The 22,310-nt window shown below is 36.3% G+C and overlaps 1 protein-coding gene across 2 annotated transcripts; it reads left to right on the forward strand.

Moving 5' to 3' along the window:
• Window positions 1–1,051: 1,051 nt before the first annotated feature.
• LOC126809878 (hemicentin-1) lies at window positions 1,052–20,792 on the forward strand. Of its 2 annotated transcripts, XM_050534727.1 has the most exons (14): window positions 1,052–1,172; window positions 2,330–2,686; window positions 6,206–6,475; window positions 8,586–8,900; window positions 11,760–12,014; window positions 12,872–13,126; window positions 14,033–14,389; window positions 15,252–15,521; window positions 16,172–16,477; window positions 17,099–17,353; window positions 17,618–17,863; window positions 18,351–18,611; window positions 19,320–19,586; window positions 20,346–20,792. In XM_050534727.1, the coding sequence occupies exons 1-14, from the start codon at window positions 1,091–1,093 to the stop codon at window positions 20,435–20,437; spliced, it is 3,588 nt and encodes a 1,195-aa protein (XP_050390684.1). In that variant the 5' UTR covers window positions 1,052–1,090; the 3' UTR covers window positions 20,438–20,792. The 2 variants fall into 2 exon arrangements, with proteins under 2 accessions (XP_050390684.1, XP_055954701.1); XM_056098726.1 differs by lacking the exons at window positions 11,760–12,014; window positions 12,872–13,126; window positions 14,033–14,389; ... (5 more) ...; window positions 19,320–19,586; window positions 20,346–20,792 and adding an exon at window positions 9,044–9,352.
• Window positions 20,793–22,310: the final 1,518 nt, after the last annotated feature.

Consider the following 22,310-nt stretch of genomic DNA (forward strand, 5'->3'; position numbering starts at 1 on the left):
CCATAATCCAGGGAGTTACAGTCTAATATCGAAAGGAACCAAGATCTTTGGGTTATAAACATGCATTTCAAGTTTCATCAAAATCGGATAACAATTATGACCTCTAGAGAATCCACAATCTAAAGACGCGATTTTTCGTAAAATGAGGGGTCATAATTCAAGAAGTTAAGATCCGATATGCGCGAATATCGACAGGAACCAATATCGTTGGCTTATAAATATGCATATCACGTTTCACCAAAATCAGATGAAAATTGTGAACTCTAGAGTGTCCATAAACTAAAAACGTGATTTTTTGTACAACCAGGAGCCATAATCCATGAACTGATGGTCCGATACATGCCAATATCGAAAGGAACCGATCGTTAGGAGATAAGCTTATATATTTCAATTTTCGTTAAAATCGGATAAAAATTGTGACCTGTAGAGTGTCCATAAAAACGGCATAATACGTCCACATGAAAATGAGGGCGTATACAAATGGTCCAGTATTTACAAACGTATGTTGAATTTAAATTCCATCGATCTATGCTGCTCGCTATGTAATAAGCGCATATCGACAAAAGAATTAACCAATATAGCGCCATGTCGCCACAACCTGCATTAATTAACCAATACAACGCCATGTAGCCTCGACCTCATTAAAGCATCCTGATTAAACCAGTAACATATATGTGTGTGTGTTTGTGTTTGTGTTGTGTTGTGTTATTAACTATAAATAACTTTCAAATTCAATAGTTATCAAAAAGATTTAATTGGCTGTAAACTATTTGAAAGGAGCATAAATAACTAGAATTTTTAAATGCAATTATTTTTACAAAGTCCATACATTTAGATCTCATGATCTGATCACAGTAAATAGAGGATATATCGAGGAGTGTGTCTTTAATATTGTTGTGTAGATAGTTAGTCTGAGTACAGACACGCCACACCCTCTCCTTTATTCAATAGCTTATCTAGCCGATCTATTCAAAGGTCCCCACGAAGATTGTATTTATGTCTTGTTTGCATTGACATAGATGTGCGCAATTGATAAAATAGCGTTAAACTTTTTGGCTTGGTTCGTTTGTATATCAGCCGCGACGGAGTGATGGTGGGTTATTTTCAGTACGTCAAAATAAAGATGGGCAGAATTTCCTTTCTCTGCCTACTTTTAGGAATATATGTAGATTGTAAGTATACATTGTAAATATTTTATTAATGTTTTGATATATATATATATATATATATATATATATATATATATACCGCGATAGCGGCTCTTCAGGCATTTATTAAACAATAATTCAATTAACAATAGTCTATGACGTCACAATGTCATAGTTACATTATTATACAGGCAAGGGTAGTAATTTCTTAGCCTACAGACTACAAATATTCAATCCCACCACTGTCTTTATTTAATTTAATTATTCTCTTATTTAGAATTAAGTTTCGGGTGGTACTTCTCAATAAAATAGCTTTCTTTTGCCTCCAAGAGGTCGTTGTTTTTGCTATTAAGTCTATATAAAGGAAAAACACTAAATTTACCCCCACCACATACTTCAAAGAGAATAATTAAATTAAATTAAATGAAATAAAGACCGTGGTGGGATTGAATATTTGTAGTCTGTAGGCTAAGAAATTACTACCCTTGCCTGTATAATAATGTAACTATGACATTGTGACGTCATTTGTTTAATAAATGCCTGAAGAGCCGCTATCGCGGTGAAAACGTTAGCATAAAAATGTAGTTTTATTTTGCCATCTTTAATTTCAATTATATATATATATATATATATATATATATATATATATATATATATATGTGTGTTGGTTTTAATCATGCACCATAACATCAAACCCTTTGTCGATGATATTTTCCGACGTGTTTCCTCGTGTCAGTGGTGCAGGACGGGGGGCACGAGAAAGACAGCTGTGTAGTCTTTCGGATGGGACGAAAAACCAAGGTCCAGTGTACACATTGGCGTGCACGTAAAATATCCATTTTCAGTTGGAATTCGATATAAGAGTATGCCATAGTGCCCGTCTGTTTATGAGAAATATCGTTGATACAGAAACACAAAACTTTGCACTCAGTGTCTTACCGATGTATTTGATACCTTAAAGGCGAAAGTTAGAATAAGGCGAAAACTTTTGAGTAATTTCTTAACTTAAGTCTGAGAATGTTTCGTGAACTCGGGGTCAGATGTGAACTGACGAGTCGAACAACTAAGCAAAACATAAAATCAAATCATTATCGGTTTGTGTAAAATCATCGGCTGAGAAAAATGTCTGATAATGATTCTTGCTAACAACGGCTAAATCTATCGTCTTCTTATTTTCACAGATGCATCCTCTATTGGAACGAACTTCACATTGGTGGCTTCCAGCAATGTTGTCGACGCTGGTACATCAGTTACTCTCACCTGTACGGCTGTTGGTAACAACGAATTAACTTGGCACGGTCCAGAAGGCCAAATTACTATTTTCATGAATTCTTGTTTTAGATTAATTGAAACAGAACCCGCTGACATAACTCGTTTTGTTATAACCTGCGGGTCCGGGTCACAACAATCCAGTACAATTAGTAATCTGACAATCACTAGTTTTGACCCAGGGAGGGATAAAGGTATGTGGAGATGTTTTGATGGCGGCCCATTTACCGTCGGCGTAACCTCTGCATACACATCATTGACTTCCCCAGGTTAGTTGTATAACACTAGTATTGTATTTATACTCAATTACATTGGGTTATTCATGTACACAGCAAAATGTATATTAGATAAAATACTAGAGGTTTAGTTGTTAAAAATACTACCCGCACACCATTACTATAGGGGTGTGGTGAGGGTAGTATTACTGACAACCGAACTTGATACAAGTACTACAATTACTCTAGGGACGTGGTGTGAGTAGTATTACTGACATCTAAACTTCTAGTGAGGCTGATATAAAGACGTGGTGGGCTAGTATTGCTGACATGTAAACTTCTAGTGGGGGCTGCTAATAGTAACATCTATCAAATATGGATACAAGTACTTAAAGGGACTATCCCGATATCAAGAGAGTCCCAAAAATATAAGTCGGAGTACGTATGAAATTTAAGCGCCAAAATATAGAGATATAGGGTATTTACCTTCTCTCAAAATTCCAGCTCAAATTATTGAGTCGTTTGGACGTGAATGTCAAAATTGCTTATCCGGACACGTAACCCTTTTAAGATTTCGGGTCAGTTTTTTCGTTGGGTGACCTGATAATCGATTCCCGTTCCTTGAGAGGTCAATGTAGTGAATGACCCATGTGCTGTACTTGATAACGAAAGGTAAATTTCCACTACACGTTATTTTTATAAAATAAAAGTCTGGTTTTATCCAGACACCGCATAATACAGCTTGGGACACCGGTCTCCATTTCCAGACGAAGACTGACGGGTTTAAATGGTTTGAAAACTCATCACAAATATTGAGTTAGTTGCTCGGCCCTCAGCTAGAGGATTTTAAGGGATTTTAACACAAAATTAAGCAGTTTTATTCTCCAAAAAATATCGGGATTAGCCCTTTACAGATAGATACATTATGTAAGATATGGGTAGAGTAATGACCATTCTTGCTATAATAGCTCACAAATAGATAATGTAGAATGAAAATATTGAACATTTCATTTAAATTACTCCATTCTAAGCCAAGTTATCACTGTTTGTAGTTTTGACAAAATGTGTGCATTGTGGTAACCAGAGCACTGGTATATTCGAGACTTAGCCTCGCTTTCCCATTTTTAAATTAAATTTTTAAATGGCGAAACGTTCTAATCTAATTAAAATCTCGCGTATCCTATGGCATCGAGAGTTGATTATGGTCTTGTTTAATAAATGTCTAATTAATAGTTTATATAACATTTCAGACCTAAAGAAAGATCTGCAATAGGCAGTTTAGCTCTTGCATAATGTACATTATGTTAAATTTGCATGGTTGTTTGTTTAGGGTAATTTATTAAGGAAATCACGTTAGCCATTAGAATTTTCTAAATGGGCGTCGTTTTCCAAGATAGCTGCTATATACTGCCTTTCTTTCACATAACATTACCCAATGGACCTATTTAGATGGTTTTTATACGCCCACATTTTCTTGTTAATGTATTATGTTGTCGTCCATCGGTTCACGTTTGTTTGTGGACAATCTAGGGGCCACGATTTTCATCCTTTTTTGATGAAAAGTAAAATATATGAATATGTCCAACATGTCTCGGATAGGTCCTATTTTTGTGCGCATCGCAAAAAAAAAAAAAAAAAAAAATAAATGCTTCTTACGTTATAATCGTGAAAGCTTGTGTTACCTCCAGAGGCCACAATTTGTGAACGTAATTAGATAAAACATACGGCATGTTAACGATCAAAAGATATTGGAAGACTTTGAGTTTGATCTTCATCAGACCGCTCCCGTAAAAAGGCAACACCTAGTAACCCATGTTTTTCTTTTTTTTGTGAAAACAAAGGAACACGTAATGAATGAATATTAAACCCCAGCTTATCCATTGATTTGACTATTGAATTATTAGGGTTTTTTTGTGGCATACTAGGCAAATGAATGAAGTTGCTAGGTTGTGTCATGGGTGTAACTGCTTACGAAATGAAAAGATCGGAATATCTAGTACAACAACAGGAAGCATATACCCTAGTAACTACAAATTTGGTCCTATATGTTATGATCAATAAAATAGGACAATCGCGCGCGAAATTTGATATTTCGTTGTCTAAAAGTCAATTATTTCGAAAATGAACTCAACCTTTGGACTTTCGAGTAGCTAATGGAGACGCCCGAAGGAGTATTTATGCCAATTTTGATAATTATATCCATATTTGAACGACTACTCTGTTTTATGTAGTATCTGCTATACTATACTGCTGTCCAAAAGAAAGTATACACACTAAACGTATGACCAAGTTTTGTTTAGATTAAAAACATTTGATACAGCATTACCGAGTTTGTCTCTTGCGTCCAAACTCAACATTTCTAAGCAAAATAAAAATGTGAAGCAAATTAACATTCTACCCAAATACCGTATACCATTGAAAAACGACTTTGGTTGATGCAGCACAAAATGCACAGTGTATACTTTCTTTTGGACATTAGTATATTTTGATTCATTGATACTTCATACCTAAGAGGGAATTGTTGATATCACCAGTACTGATGTGTCTGTAGTAATACTGTCTTACCGTGAATTGCATATTTAACATATTCTCCTGATAAATTTCAAATGCTATTAAATTCGTCTTTTTATCTGATTACCCGATGGTACTATGTTTCATTTCATCATCTTCGCAAGTAAGGCTTGGTGATAATGATCGGTCGTTACACATTGATGCACATGATAAGGTGCTTCCAATCGGTCCACAATCAATTTTCGCGTGCTTAAATGCAATACATCGATGGTATACGGTTGGTGTGGCTACTTAATTGGTCAACGGTTTGAGATAAAACTCATTTTTTATGATTAAAGAATGAAATGAAATGAAATGGGGTTTAACGTCCTACTGTTTTGCTCCGAACTGGGCTAATGAAGACGGGCATACGCCATACAGTGTGCTATGAGGGAAATTTTGCCCGGACAGCGGCACTACGGCCTACTCTTATATCGAATTCCAACTGTCAAGGGATCTTTTACGTGCACGCCAATGTGTACACGGGACCTCGGTTTTTCGTCTCATCCGAATGACTAGACAGCTGTCCTTGTCAGGCCCTCCGTCCTGCATCCCTGACAAGGGGGAACCACGCCGGAAAATCGGGATGAACTTTCTCGGCCAATGCAGGGATCGAACACCCGACCTCCAGGCTAGCGAGCCAGCGCCTTACCCACTAAGCCACCGTGATCCCCTTATGATTAAAGAAATTTTAAAATACAATGTTTATGTTTTTGACACTTTTATCTAGATAACTATTTATTAAATCGACTGATACTTCAGAAAATTATGTTCATTTCCCCCTTTAGCTCTCTATTTGATCGAAAAATCGTAATTCTACCTTCTCTATTTGCGGAAATATGAACTTGTTTACACAGGTTTAGGGGAAACAAAGGATCTCAGCCTCTAATATGCACTTAGATAATTTGCCGCCCCCAAGAAGTATCGCCCTAGCGCATATGTCCCCGCTCAGTCCCCTTTGCCAGGACCATGGACACCCCCATGCCAATTAAACTTGCAACTGATATTTTATATTAATTTTAGAGACTGGTATCCAAAATATACAGATAACCTCATGGCCTGGTTTTATAACAGCGACAAATCAACTAACATTGTTAGAAGAAGAGAGTGAGACTTTAGCATGTACAGCTGAATGTACTGGTACTTGTCAGTATACATGGATGAAAGGTGGTGAATTAGTAGCATCTACAAGTCAACTTCCGCTGAATAATATCAACTCGACTATGTCAGGACTTTATATATGCCATGCATCTTATAACGGTACGGAATTGACTAAAAACCTACAAGTAATCGGTAAGTATCAATGCTTAACTTAATCTGTAAGATTTGTCTAATTTATACAAACAATTGTTGAAATTAGTTTAGACACGATGATGGTCCATTTTAATGGATCGTGCGTCAAGGTAAATGAAATGAAATGAAATGGGGTTTAACGTCCTACTGTTCTGCTCCTATGCTGGGCTAATGAAGACGAGTATACGCCATACAGTGTGGTATGAGGGAAATTTTGCCCGGGCAGCGGCACTATCGCCTACTCTTATATCGAATTCCAACTGCCAAGGGATCTTTTACGTGCATTCCAATGTATACACGGGACCTCGGTTTTTCGTCTCATCCGAAGGACTAGACAGCTGTCCTTGTCAGGCCCTCCGTCCTTCATCACTGGCAAGGGGGAACCACGCCGGAAAACCTGGATAAACTTTCTCGGCCAATGCCAGCGTCTTACCCACTTAGCCACGTGATTCCCACGTGCGTCAAGGTATATACACGCAGGTGTTATAGAGATACATAGTAACATATTCGATTTAAAGGTGCGTATATAAACATGAACCAAGTGAACTAAGGGGTTGTTTAGCCGAATGGTTAGCCCGTGCGCGCTGTATCATAAGGTCTATCATTGAGTCAACTGGCGTGGTTTCGATTCCCCAGTTGTACGTGACAAGGCGTAGGGTCGCCTGTTCAACCTCGTGAGGTTTCTTCGGGTCCTCCGGTCCTCACTGCTAAAGACCCCTATGCGCGAATTATTGAAATAAAATTGAACCATATATTAGTCCTGAAATGACTGAGTTTATGTCGAGTTGACGTTAAACCCAATTTCTCTCCCTCTCTTTCTCTCCCAAGTGAACTAATTAAAACAACAATCCACAATTCTAGACTCTGTATATATATATACAGTTCTTAAAAATATTATAATAATTCGATACGTTATTATTCGGCGATGACGATTGTACATTTTTCGGATTGGTGGATTTTACACTTTAAGATCTGGTCGAAGTCGTTGGTTGAATTGAAACAATTCCGGCAAGATGGCAGTCGGTCTCAGAAGATCTAATGGCTTATAATTATTGATATATATTTTTTTTCAAATTGTACCATGTAATATGTGGAGTTATGACGGAGTTTTGGTGAGATATCACAGACTGATAGATTACAAAATATATTGAATGGGCCGACGCATATGGACGAGTTATAGCAATATGTTCGACCATATTAACATGCTGGCGTAGGAATCCTTGGAAAACATTATTTTTTAAAGGCGCTAAATCGCTAATATTTGGGACCTATAAATTGACACAAATGGGTCGCAACGCATATAATAATGTAATATGAATGTATATAAACTGATTTACATTCAATCGTTTCCCTTTATACTCTAATTTCAAATCAATTATGTTCGGCGAAATACCACAGAAGTCTCAATGGAATGAAAATGTCTGGTTATTCCAGTCTACACCGATAGTATTTATTGCGCATGCTCTCCAGATAAGAATATGGCGTCAACGTTTGACATAACTCGTGGAATATGTGTAGCGTGTACCAATGGTAAACTGTTTGTTTTGTCTTAAATATTGGATATCCGAAGTCCATCTTTTCCCGGTAAGATCACAACATCAATGTTGATTTAAAGTAGCTAAGTCTCTAACTCAATATCATCCAAAATCTTCAACATTGAAAATACAAATTATTTGTCAATTTAAATCAACATTGATGCTGTGATCTAACCGGAAAAAGATGGGCTTCTGATATCCAATATTTAAGACAAAATAAACATTTTGACATTGGTACACGAATCGTGTACCATAATGCGTTTCAGCCCCAGTTCTAGCAAGAGACTCGAGGAACGAGGCTAGACATATTCCACCAAACCAAACGGCGTATGTAGACTCGAATAACCAGACGCTAGAAATTTGCATTCGATTGAGACTGCGGGCTTATTTCGCGGAACATAACTGATTTGAAATTAGAGTAAAAACGGAAACCATTGAATGTATATCAGTTTATATACATTCATATTACAGTATTATATAAGTTGCGACCCACGTGTGTCAATTTCTAGGTCCCAAATGTTAGCGGTTGAGCTCCTTCAAATTGACAAATAATTCATGTAAAATTTCAATTTCAGTCTTTTCAAGAGATTTTATTAAATTTGATCCACCAGGAGATTCAATAACATTATTTGAAGGGCAGACCATTTCTATAAATTGCTCAACTGAAAAACATTATATGTGCAACCAATTTGGGTATATGTGCCAGAACTTTTGGGATGCTTTAACTTATGTGGAAATAATTAATCCCAGTAATACAAATATTTTTGTGATTAACAACGCAACTGTGTCGCAAGCTGGAATATATAGATGCATTTATACTGAAGACGAAGAAACATTTAATACTCACTGGATTACTTATAGAACTTTACCAATACAAGTCTTAGTTCCATGTAAGTTATTCTTATTAATCTATTGTTCAAGGATTTGTCTATGTTTATTCATTTTAACTAATATGATATAATATGATATAAAATGCGCATATAATGATATCAAATATGCAAAGCAGTTGATGAAGCTCGGATTTCTTTTTCAGCTGATCCATCGTCAATTATAGCGATATATCCCGATGTTGACCTTTCAACAATAAAATCAGGATCAAATGTAATTTTTTCTGGAAGGCTCTAACTGACCCAACAATTATTTCAACTGCTGCTAGTATCACTATGTCGCATATCGCTAGAGGTCAAAGGGGTGAATACACATGTACAACAAACAATGTAGCTGGTAGTTCATCTGCAATGTTATTTCTAGAAGTGTGGGAATATGAATTTAAACCGTAGCCGATATGCTAAATATTTTATTGCTCTAACTGACTAAATACAACGGAAATCTGGCTACCATATCGGGATTTATCATGCTTACCAAACGCTGATCAGATAAATTAACCTGACTTTAATAAAATTAAAAAATACAATTTTGAGAATACTAATTTCATATTCAGCACACATAAAATAAGTAAACGTGAATGCCCACAATTAGATGCTCACAATGTTTTGTTTTATTTTTAATATATATTGACACCTGACATATTTATTTATTTGAAAACGTTGCTCAGAAAGCGACCAACCAAACTCTTATTACCAGCAAGTAGGGTGTCTATGTTTTCAAGTTTTCCCCCGAAAGAGTCTGGCCCTAATTACATCTGGTATAAACTAACGAGGCTAGGATGACCCATCGGCTGAAATACATTTCTGATGTTAATAACCAACAACGGCTAAACCTATCGTCTTCTTATTTTGAGAGATGTATCCTTTAATGAACGAATTTCACATTGGTGGCTTCAAGCAATGTTGTCCACGTTGGTACATCTGTTACTCTCACCTGTACGGCTGTTGTAACATCCTTATGACGTCATTTGGTGTCGCCACTGTGTATTCAATTTGGTGATTGAGCACCTGATGGGGGCCATTATGTTGATGTAAACGACTCTCTCTTCGTCAGGTTTTTATAATTGGAAACAACATCGAACCTGATATAATTTTCGGAATACTATGTCAAAAAGGCTATACAACATTAGTTAATTTTTTTATGAAAACAAATGCAGGATGTGGAGAACTTTATTTGTTTTTTTACAGTTGAGCCAATTCATGTCACTTTATACCACCCGAATGATTAGCCACTCTCTTTACCAGGCCTACCCCCGTTTTGTATCAATAACAATAGTATCATAGAAATATATTTATATGGGTTATATAACATCGTCTGCTAGTTTAACCACGGAGAAATCTGAGCTTTATAATATTTCTGACACTATTATAAGTTCCGTCACTACGTTTTGCGAAGACCGTCGTTATTGTGTATGGCAAGGACAGTGTCTAGTCATTCGGAACGGACGAAACCTTTGGCAGCTGAAATTCATGTTCGGGCTAAATTTCCCTCATAGCACACTGTATGGCGAAAGTCCGTCCTCATTAGCCCAGTCGGTTCAGAAAAGTAGGACTTTAAACCCCATTACATTTTTTTAAAAATATTGTCAAGAATATCTCTATCTATGAAATTCCGTATCGCTTAATGCAAATTAAAGAATATATGGTTGGAAAAATCTACCATGAAGTTAGTATAATGAACGCATCAGAAATAGAAACTTCATCGCGATCCAAATGAACAGATTAGCCCGGTCTCCTTTAAAGGCCCCTTTATCCCCACAATATGGAGTTTCTAAATACATGTATATATCGTTGAATTATATCATTATAAAGTGATATTTTTGTTAGAGCAGTAATAGAATACAAATCAACAGTATATAAATATTAATTGGCTCAACTGTAAAAACAAATCAAATAAAATTCTCCAAATCCTGCACTTGTCTTCAAACAAATCAACACCCCATGTTGTAAAGCCTATTTGACAAAGTATTTGCAAACCATATCATGTTTGATTCACGTAATGGTCCCGACCAGGTGCTCAATCACCAAACTGAGTACGTAGATACCGACACCAAACGACGTCATAATGATGGTTGCTAGGTAGAACTAGTACTGTCAAAAATCATAAAATTGAGCACACCAAGCGACTTCATAATGTCATATGACGGTTGCTAGGTAGAAATGTAAAATTCTAAATTTGTTCGATGTTCATGCTAAACATGTAAAGCGTCAATGAACAAGACATGTTTCGTCTCAATAACAGAAATAATATCAAATATAATTCATATTTACGCTGAACAAATAAAGAAATTGGATTATACCCGCATTGTCTTATTAAAGAAATTACATGAATAGAAGTTATAAATTAGGCGATAGCACAACATTAACAAATTTAGAATTTTGAGTTTAATATACCGCCATAAAGCAGTTGATGATAAGCTGGAATTTATTTTTCAGCTGCCCCATCGTCAATAGCGATATATCCCAATGTTGACCTTTTAACAATAAAAGCGTGCAACGTATCATACTTCTCACAGTGTATCGTTTGATCAGCCCTAATCCCACTTAACACTGCTGTAATGGAAGCAGATTTCTGTTCCAAATTATGTCTGGTCAATAGCCTTTGGCCTATTATGTACTTTCTAGTCAAATCCAACCAGTTTAAAATAGATGACCTAATTAAAGCCAGGATATATTGTTTTATATAAATACAATTAATAAATTTGGCATTGGGCTAATTGGTCCTCGGGAAATCCCCCCGGCGACCCGATAATTTATGATACAGAAATGGTAGAATATATAAATTTCAATGGTTTAAATCTACAGTAGGCCTATGCCATTTGTTATGTCATTTAAATGTATCGTTTATTATTATTCAATCAGATGGGCCATCAACGGTAGAAATAACACCATCATCAGATCCAGTAACAATAACAAGTGGAGAATCTCTAAGCTTCAACTGTTCTGCTGATTGTCAACCCGGTTGTAATTATACATGGAAATATAACAATGTTATTGTCTCTAATATTGCTACTTATATCATCAGTACCATTAGTAACAGTCAAAATGGCACCTATACTTGTACAGCAACCAACATTGTAGGAAGTATGACGCAATCTACTAATGTTGAAGTGAATTGTAAGTTTTTTGGTTTTGTTTTTAGTTTAATATGATTATTTAGTTAACGGTTCTTCCGTATTCAGTCAGACTGGTGTACTTATCACAGTGTTGGCACACTGGAAATTGTTTGGTAGTTCGAAATGAAATGTAACGTTGACTATGTGTTGGAGAAATCTGGCTGAAAGACGCGTTGCCTTGAAGCCCTGTTAATGCAACCATTCAATTAAGAAGAAAATATAGTTGTTATACCAAAATTAGGTTTAAAGAGCATTCACTTATTTTTCTAGCTACAAATGATAAATTTAAGTTTTATATTATGTTGATCAGCAATGAACCATTCTAGATTGAGAGGTACTACAGTCGTCCAACTTTAAAATTATGCACAAATCTGAGAGAAATAAAAGTATGTGCAAATCTGAGAGAAATAAAAGTATTGTAATTTTAATTTATATGCTTACGTGTAAAATGTGTATTAAAATATCCCACAAAACTTGAAAGACTAGCTGAACTAAAAGCATTTCTTCGAAAGCAAAATTACCGCGAGAAACTTATTGATGAAGCTAATGATCGAGCTCTTAATTTGGAGCAACCCAAATTAAGAGAGCCAAAAGCAAAAATTCTTAAGACTAATTTTGATTTACCAGTAGTTACGAGGATGGGAAATCTATTGTGCAAAAATGAGGTTTGACAAGCAATCATGAGACGTCACCCACAACAGTTGACTCATTGAAAGACCTTGTGATCTAAAGATAAACCGTCGTCGAATCTCATTTTAAAACTTAGTGGATATTGTATGTTTTTTTCAATTTCATCATCATTATTAATAACAAAATAAATGGTATATATCAGTGAATATGTTATTGTTTTTATCTTAGATGCACCATCATCCGTAGTAATAACACCATCATCAGACCCAGTAACAATAACAAATGGAGAATCGCTAAGTCTCGTCTGTTCTGCTGATTGTCAACCAGATTGCTTTTATAAATGGACAAATAACAATGTTACGGTTTCTACTATGGCTGTTTATACCAGCAATAATATTAGTACAAGTCAAAGTGGTATCTATACTTGTACTGTGTTCAATATACTAGGAACTGAGTCAAAATCCACGAATGTTGTAGTAAATGGTAAGGTTTATTGAAATTCTAATATGATTAGTAAATTCTTCTTAACATTTTATTAACATGGATATTATGAAGCCAACTGTATAAACAATTTCATTTTCGAAATTGATTAGTTTGTCATTTGCTTGGTAATGTTGAAATAAAACTTCCCCAGTCGTTGCCTAAATAAATTGCCAATTGCTCTTCTATAATTACTGCTCTGTTTAGTTTCTCAATGCGACCCCAAGATAGAAAACTTAAGCTTCGCTGAGCCACATTAAATAGGGAATCTCTTACGAGGTTTTTTTTTGATATCAAAAAATACGAGTAGGAGATTGTATTTACCACCCAACCCTTTCTTGCGCACACAAATAAATATATAGATATTTGGTATAGATTTAATTTTACTGAACCTGATTACATTACGGCGTAGTAATACATCATTGTTTGGCTGCTCACCCGTTGCAAAGTCCTATATATTCACCCGGCCTTTCATTTAATGTCAAAGCCACAAAGAAACGAACATGTTATGGTAATTGAAACCTTTCCTTCAACAATATTACTGAATCCAAAAAGTAGTTTCTTTTTGATAAAAACAAATATAGTTCCTTTTTAATTGACCAATCAAATTCATATAATGCGATATCTCCCAAGAACATATAGCTCAGGAGATTATGAAATTTATCACACAAGCGATATCTACTGTACAATGTGTTATTGGGTGATAAACTAAAATGTTTAAAACAATCTAATGTAAAACGATATGCTATTAGTTTTACCCCAGGTTGACCACCAGCAGTAGTATAGTAACGGCTCCACCATCGGATCCAGTAATAGGAGCAAGTGGAAAATCATAATAATAATTTGTTGTTCTGATTGTCAACCATATTATACTTATATACTAATGATGCCATATTTAAATCTTTTCAGCTCCTTCAGTACAGTTACCAAACATGACATTAGTAGCATCCGAAACCACAGTTACAACAGGTTCTTCAGTGACCTTAACCTGTTCTGCATTTGCCCAAGACGAATTAAGCTGGTTAGGTCCATCTCGTGTGATCACAAACTTCATGAATGGGAATGGGTGTTTTAGATTGAGTGAAACAGACGCCCCTGATATAAGCCATATATCAATAACATGTGGTTCTGGAAGTGGTGCATTAAGCGATTGGACAATAAGTATTCTAACTATAAACAACTTCGACCCAGGGAGAGATACAGGATATTGGGGATGTTCAGATTTTACAAAATCTATAGGTGATAGTGTGTATTTGAATTCAACAGGTGGGTACAATTTTATTGATTTCGGGCTAATTGAACTCGCATAGCACCGAACACTGCAACTCTAGAAGAGGAAGCAGCCAGTCGAACAGCATACTTCTCGCAGTGTTTCGTTTGATTAGACCCATCAAACTCAGACACTGCTGTAATAACCGCAAATTTCTGTACCAAAATATCACTGGTCAACAGTCGGATCAACAACCAATACATTACAGCGTATAAAGTTCAATCCAGCAATGACCAGAGAGGGATTTCTCGGCCCATTGCTTCATGAATATGGCCGAACAGAAAAATTGAGAACGATCATAAGTTTAAATAGCAAATTTAGGATTTTGTAGTAAACAAGAAAGGGGCATATGCGCGTAATATATATGCCCGTAATATAATGTAGCGTCTTTATGTTGGGAAGTTAAATATTGAAACACCTCAGTATGTGATATGAAATGAAATGGGGTTTAACGTCCTACTGTTCTGCTGGGCTAATGAAGACGGGCACTTGCCCGGGAAGCGGCACTATCGCCTACTCTTATATCGAATTCCAACTGCCAAGGGATCTTTTACGTGCATTCGAATGTAAACACGGGACCTCGGTTTTTCGTCTGATCCGAAGGACTAGACAGCTGCCCTTGTCAGGCACTCCGTCCTGCATCACTGACAAGGGGGGACTACACCGGAAAATCTGGATGAACTTTCTCGGCCAATGCAGGGATCGAACACCCGACCTCCAGGGTAGCGAGCCAGCGTCTTACCCCACTTAGCCACGTGATCCCCCCAGTATATGATAAACACTGTAAGAAAATCATTAATATTTGTGGTAATTATTGTTAGTATTATATTCTTATCATAATAATTCTTTTTTTACAAGACGCTGGAATAAAAAATATTAAGATAACATCTTCAACTGGTTTTATATCTGCTACCAACGACCTAACTTTACTATCCGAGGAATCCGATGTTTTAACTTGTACAGCCGAATGTACTGACATCTGTCAATATAAATGGATGAAAGGAACTGATTTAGTAGCATCAACAAGTCAGCTTTCGTTAAATAATATCAACGCTACTCTTGGAGGGCTGTATACATGTATTGCCACTTCTAATGGTTCGGAACTAAAACGCTCATTAGGAATATATGGTATGTATTGAAACATTGTAAAAAATTTTAATTGTTGCTTGTTTCTGTAACGGGGATCACGTGGCTAAGTGGGTAAGACGCTAGCTCGCTAGCCTGGAGGTCGGGTGTTCGATCCCTGCATTGGCCGAGAAAGCTCATCCAGATTTTCCGGCGTGGTTCTCCCTTGTCAGTGATGTAGGACGGAGGGGCTGACAAGGAAAGCTGTCTAGTCGTTCGGATGGGACGAAAAACCGAGGTCCCGTGTACACATTGGCGTGCACGTAAAAGATCCCTTGGCAGTTGGAATTCGATATAAGAGTAGGCCGTAGTGCCGCTGCCCGGGCAAAATTTCCCTCATAGCACACTGTATGGCGTATGCCCGTCTTCATTAGCCCAGGTTAGGAGCAGAACAGTAGGACGTTAATTCCCATTTCATTTCATTTCATTTCATTTCTGTTTCTGTAAACGAAAGTCTTATTGGGTGTATCAGCCCAAAAGTAACATTATGTACCTTTTCTGTTGTAATACAAACAAAAACGGGCTGAAAAGTACAATTTTCATACTTTCAAATAAAAATAGATTTTGTACTTGAATAAACATAACTACATAAAATATGTTTTGATATTGACTTAAAAGCTGTATATTTTAAAAAATATATATTTATCCTACAGTTCAAGACAGAAGTTCCATAACAATCAATCCACCGAGTGATATTATAACAGTTAATGAAGGCGACAGTATAACAATAACGTGTTCTGCCGATAGCTACCCATGTAATAACATAAATGGTATAACCTGTACAAATATGTGGGATACATTATCTGGTTCATTCTATAACACTGGACAAGGAAACTCAATGGTGATCAACATGGCTACTCGCACGATGACTGGGAGATATAGATGTATCCACGTAGAATATGAACCGACATCAAATACTCACTTTGAAACTTACAAATCTATACAATTACAAGTTCAATGTGAGTATATTTTACCTGTAATTCAACGTAACATATGACAGGGGTGGCCACCACCGACGCATGCGCATATAGTGGATTGGAAGTGGCGTAATGCACCCCTGTGATAATAATAAAGTAAGGCGATACACCTACCTTTAACCACTTAATTATTTTGCGCACATCCTTTTACAGAAAATCATAACATATATGTTGAACGTGGATATATACGAACTATGACCTTTGACACCATGTTTCATCATACACAGGCATAACTGGCAAATGTACCGTTTGACAGGATAGGATATATTCGTTATTTCACTTACTGTTTGACAGGATAGGATATATTCGCTATTTCACCTACTGTTTGACAGGATAGGATATATTCGTTATTTCACTTATTGTGTACTTTCTAGACATATCCAATCAGTTTAAAATAGATGACCTAATTAAACCCAGGATAAATTGTTTAAGATAAATTTTAATGCAATGAACAAGTCTGGCATTGGGCTAATTGATCCTCGGGAAATCCGCCCAGCGGCCTGATAATTTATAATACGGTCATGTAAGAATATACAAATTTCAATGGTTTTAATCTAAATTATGAAGTTGTTCTGTTATTTAAATGTATTATTATTAATTCAGATGGACCATCATCAGTAGAAATAGCACCATCATCAGACCCAGTAACAATAACAAATGGAGAATCTTTAAGTCTCGTCTGTTTTTCTGATTGTCAACCGGATTGTAATTATACATGGACATATAACAATGTTATAGTTTCAACTATTGCTACTTTTAATATAGTCTCCATTACTAATAGCCAAAATGGTGTTTATACCTGTACAGCGACCAACGTCATAGGTAGTGCGATTAAATCTACTAACGTTGCTGTTAATTGTAAGTGTTAGTTTTTGGTAATACTAGGCCGTATTCAATCCATTTCCAGGCAGATAAATCGTGAGGCTACATTCATATGTATCATCTATTCAGTGAACAAATGTCTAAATCTGAACCCTTAAAGTTACTTTGTGAATATTATGTAACGCTTTCAAAACAAATTTAACGGATGGTCGCTTATCTACTTTTTAAACAAATGACTCGTATACTTCCGTTTACATACATAACCACTAAGTGCTAAGTGTAGTTTATCTTTGTTTCCAGATGGACCATCATCAGTTATAATAACCCCGACTAAAGATCCTGTAATTGTGCAATATGGAGAAAATGTTAATCTTGTCTGTTCATCTGATTGTAAACCAGTTTGTAATTTTAGATGGGAATATAACAACGTGGTAGTTTCTACAAGTGCTACATATACTACCACTATCACTCTAAATGGCACTTACAGCTGTACAGCTAGTAATGCTATTGGAAGTGTCACAGATTCTTCAAATGTTGTCGTTAAAAGTAAGCTAATTATCATCTTTCATTATCTGCTGAACCGTATAACGGCGACATCTTTAGATTAATGTCAACGTTAGTTGGCTCGTTAGTATATAATAAGGCCTACTATGTTTGATTCAGTCAACGGAAGACCACCGAATGTACTAACACTGAAATATCTTGTCAATACGGTAGCCGGTCGTGACATATACTAGAATAATACAATGTATGACAAATATTTCCTTTTTCCTTGCTGCAAACTTAAAATAATGTATTATTACAAGCGCGGTACTGTATAGCGAACTGGAAGCTTTCACTTGATATGATAATAGTTTGGTGGTCAGTGTAGCTTGCTATCTTTGTTTGTTGTGTGTTTTATCTCCAGGTTTGACTTTTATTTGTGTAAGGCGTGGTTATGCATCAAATTATTGCTCCATTTAGGAACGAATGGTGGTGCTTACAACCTGTTGCTGTACTGTGGGGTGTATATGAATGTTTGTGTGTTTTAAAGGTTATATAAAAACAGTTGTCGTCCTATCAGATGGCACACCATCAACAATGGAACCAGGTACCTCAATAACTATGACGTGTGAAGCTGATTGTATGCCGGTAAATAGCTGCAGTTATGTGTGGAAAGACAACCAGAACAACATTCTCTCAGTGGGAAGGGAGACCACTCTTACTAATGTAGCGACATCTGATGTGGGGACTTATACTTGTATGGCAAGTAACGACATGTTAAAATCGGCATCAATCGAGGTTGCGATTAAACGTAAGTAGAATAGTAACTGTAACTAATTCAGATAATCCACTAACTTGGATTTACAAATGTGAGTTTGGAGTTTCTTTGGTATTGGCGAGATCCTTTGGGTCACATGGTGCTATAATCATTCCTGTCTTTTTTTCCCAATATTTTGACGGGGAGCCACGGTGGCTAAGTGGGTAAGACGCTGAGTCGCTAGCCTGGAGGTCGGGTGTTCGATCCCTGCATTGGCCGAGAAAGTTCATCCAGACTTTCCGGCGTGGTTCCCCCTTGTCAGTGATGCAGGACGGAGGGCCTGACAAGGACAGTTGTCTAGTCCTTCGGATGAGACGAAAAACCGAGGTCCCGTGTATACATTGGAATGCACGTAAAAGATCCCTGGAGGTCGTGTGTTCGATCCCGGCATTGACTGAGAAAGTTCATTGGGATTTTCCGACGTGATTTCTCCCTGATCAGTGATGCGGACGGAGGGCCTGACAGCTGTCTAGTCGTTCGAGTGTGACGAAAAACCTAGGTCAAGTGTACAAATTGGCGTGCACGTAAAAGATCCATTGGCAGTTGGAATTCGATATAAGAGTAGACCATAGTGCCGCTGCACTGGAAAAATTTCCCTCGTAACATACTGTATGGCGTATGCCCTTCTTCATAAGCCCAGTATAGGAGCAGAACAGTAGGACGTTAAACCCCATTTCATTTCATTTTTCAATATTTTGACAGATGCACCAGATGTAGCGAGCATGGTTATTCACAGAACACCCAACCTGTCCTCTTATGACAAGGGATCGAGTCTAACCTTAAGCTGTTCTGTGAACTGTGTTCCCGACTGTATAGTTCAATGGAGTAAAGGAACGACCGTTTTTTCGACTTCCAATGGTGTTTTGTCTTTATCAGCTTTAGAAACAGATGATGCTGGAACATATACGTGTTCGGCTGGTAATTCAATGGGCGGCCCAATCAAGAAAACTACTGAGTTCACTGTTAAAGGTGAGTATATACCATGGCGACATTTAAAGGGACAATAACACTCTTGCTGGCTTGAAAGCTCCAGAAAATAAATAATATCTCTATCTAAGTACTAGATGTTTAAGTGTCCTACCTCTTGTGTAAATTATCCATTACATCCTATTTTACTTGTCCAGAGGGTTCGAAAATATTTTTAAATCGAAGTTTCATTTGAAAAGGTTTACGTTAGACGTTTCAAACCATTAATATTATGTTGAATTTTTCAAAATTTTTAAAGAAGATGTGTTAAGATGAAATTTGTATCATCAATTAATTTAAATATTCTAAAATAGTACAATTTGTTGACCAGAATAAAGATTGGGACATATTATTCAGTTACAACAAGAGTGGTATTGAGCCTCTAAATCCCATTTAACCCCAAACAATATTTGCCCAAACATGTCAGAATAAAAGTAAAATAGATATTAAGAACATAATGTGTTTTAGATAAATATATTCATAAGTATTATATCTCTTTCGTATCAGCCAGGGCTTTTATACACCCCTTTTTGAGTCACACTGTATCAAAAGTCATTACTTTAAAGATCCGCAATGTGCCACCTTTAATTTAATCTGTCGATAATCAGTACCAAAAGATTTTTTACCATCTGGTTTTAATTTCAGATGGCCATAATCATTGGATAATGATAATAATTTATTCAAAATTTGTGTTGTAGCGTTATAAATCTACAATAAATATTATGCGTGTTTTTGCTCAATCATTTTCATTTTCCTCTTCAGTAACTATCTTTGGAACTGGATCTGGAAGCACACCTGTCTTTTCCTGGATGATAACCGTGGGATGTTTGTTATATACTTTAAGAATTTATTGATATGTTATATTTTATTGTTAACTTTGAGATTTCCCGGTGTCAATTTGAACTTCATAACATAGTATTTTTTTATTTTCTTATATACAGCCCGTTATAAGCACTCATAACAAATACTGATAAATAAGTAATGAATGATAGCCGATGATTATAAAGTAAATTGGCTATAGCATAACCTTGCATTTGCTCAATTTGGTTTGTTTATGTGATGAATATATATGTATAATGGACACTATTAAAACAGTTTTTTATCGACATGAAATGTATATTTTTCGCGACAAAGGTACTTTTATATGATAGTTGTGGGGTAATAATGCTATTGACCTATATTTACAGCAATAAAAAACATTTTTTGTAACTAAGGTTTTTCTCTGTATAATAATAATAATTAACATATTCTAAAATATTTTCGGATGGCAGGAAAAACCTTGTACACATTGGCCTGCATGTAAAACATCCATTGGCAGATGGAATTCGATATAAGCGCTGTCCGGGCAAACTTCTCTTTATAGTACACTGTATGGCGTACGCCCGTCTTCATTAGCCCATTCAGAGCAGAATAGAGCAATAGTCTGTTCTGTGTTATCTGCCCTACTTTTTTCACCCCGAAGTCGAGCTAATGTCAGTTTTTACTTACATAGAGTTGAATTCGTTGTGGTGATCAGGTGTTTGAGGGGCTTTTTCTGGCGTGGTTTCGAATCCCCGGTTGTACGTGACAAGGAGTAGGGTCGCCTGTCCAACCTCGTGGGTTTTCTCCGGGTCATCCGATTTCCTCCCACTGCTAAAGACCCCTACGCGCCAGCGAATAATTGAAATAAAATTAAACCATAAGTTAGTCCCGAAATGACCTAGTTTGTGTCGAGTGGACGTTAAACCCCATTTCTCCCTCTCTCTCTGGATGGCATGTCATCAGTTTTACCAGGGATTGAAACTTGGAAACAAATCCTCTGGCTACGCAATGATGTTTGATTACAATGAGGGCGAATGTGGTGATTCCATAACTGGGAGTTTAAATCTTGAAGGACGGCCATTCTCCACCTATGACGCAGATTACACCGAATATCGATGTGCTGAGCGATACGGAGGCGGCTGGTGTTTCGCGAATCATCCTAACTGCACCAGAAGCTTTATTACTGGATCTATGGCTGACTGGATAACTAACAATATCTGGCTGGATGATAAAAACAACATGGTCATTGCTCAATCAACAGTGTTATTATTTGGACAAAACACACAATAAAGCACATATAATGATGTTAACATTCGTTGTCCGTCGCCTGTTAGCATTTTCGACTCCTTTTCGATAACTGTCTTATCGATTTTTAAGCCAAAATCATAAGTTGCATGTGCGATCCTTATGACCTTTATTAGGCTTTCACCTTCGGTGAAAGACTATTGTTATTACTAAGATTAATATTATTATTATTAAGCTTTCATATTACATATGAAAGCTTATTGTTTCTGTTAAGATTATTATTAAGCTTTCATATTACATATGAAAGCTTATTGTTTCTGTTAAGATTATTATTGTTATTTTTTTTTTGTGTTTTGTCCACAAATCGGATTTCTCAAAATCTAACCATAGGATCGTTCTGAAACTTTTACCTATCCCCCCAAAAATGGGTGGTGGCTGTTGATTAAATATATTTTCAAAACGTTTTACGAATCCGAAATCACCGAATTTTACGAAGGAATGCATTTATCCTACAATGCTGTAACTTTGTGACTATTTGACCTATTTTACTAATTCTTTTTTCTTTGAGTATCTTGAAACATTTAGTTCAAATCTGCAATTTCGGATTTTGGCATTTCGAAAATTCGTCGCTGTCATTTCGAACCGGAAGTTATTACCAATTTGACAACTTCTTTAATAGTT

This window comes from Patella vulgata, chromosome 2 (genome assembly GCF_932274485.2).
Source record: "Patella vulgata chromosome 2, xgPatVulg1.2, whole genome shotgun sequence".
Taxonomy (NCBI): domain Eukaryota; kingdom Metazoa; phylum Mollusca; class Gastropoda; family Patellidae; genus Patella; species Patella vulgata.

Excerpts from the sequence above, each read along its gene's own strand:
- LOC126809878 (XM_050534727.1), top strand. The coding sequence starts at position 1,091 with ATGGTGGGTTATTTTCAGTACGTCAAAATAAAGATGGGCAGAATTTCC. Across the intron at positions 1,173-2,329 it reads TTTAGGAATATATGTAGATT|ATGCATCCTCTATTGGAACG; the intron begins GTAAGTATACAT and ends TTATTTTCACAG. Across the intron at positions 19,587-20,345 it reads TACTGAGTTCACTGTTAAAG|TAACTATCTTTGGAACTGGA; the intron begins GTGAGTATATAC and ends TTTCCTCTTCAG.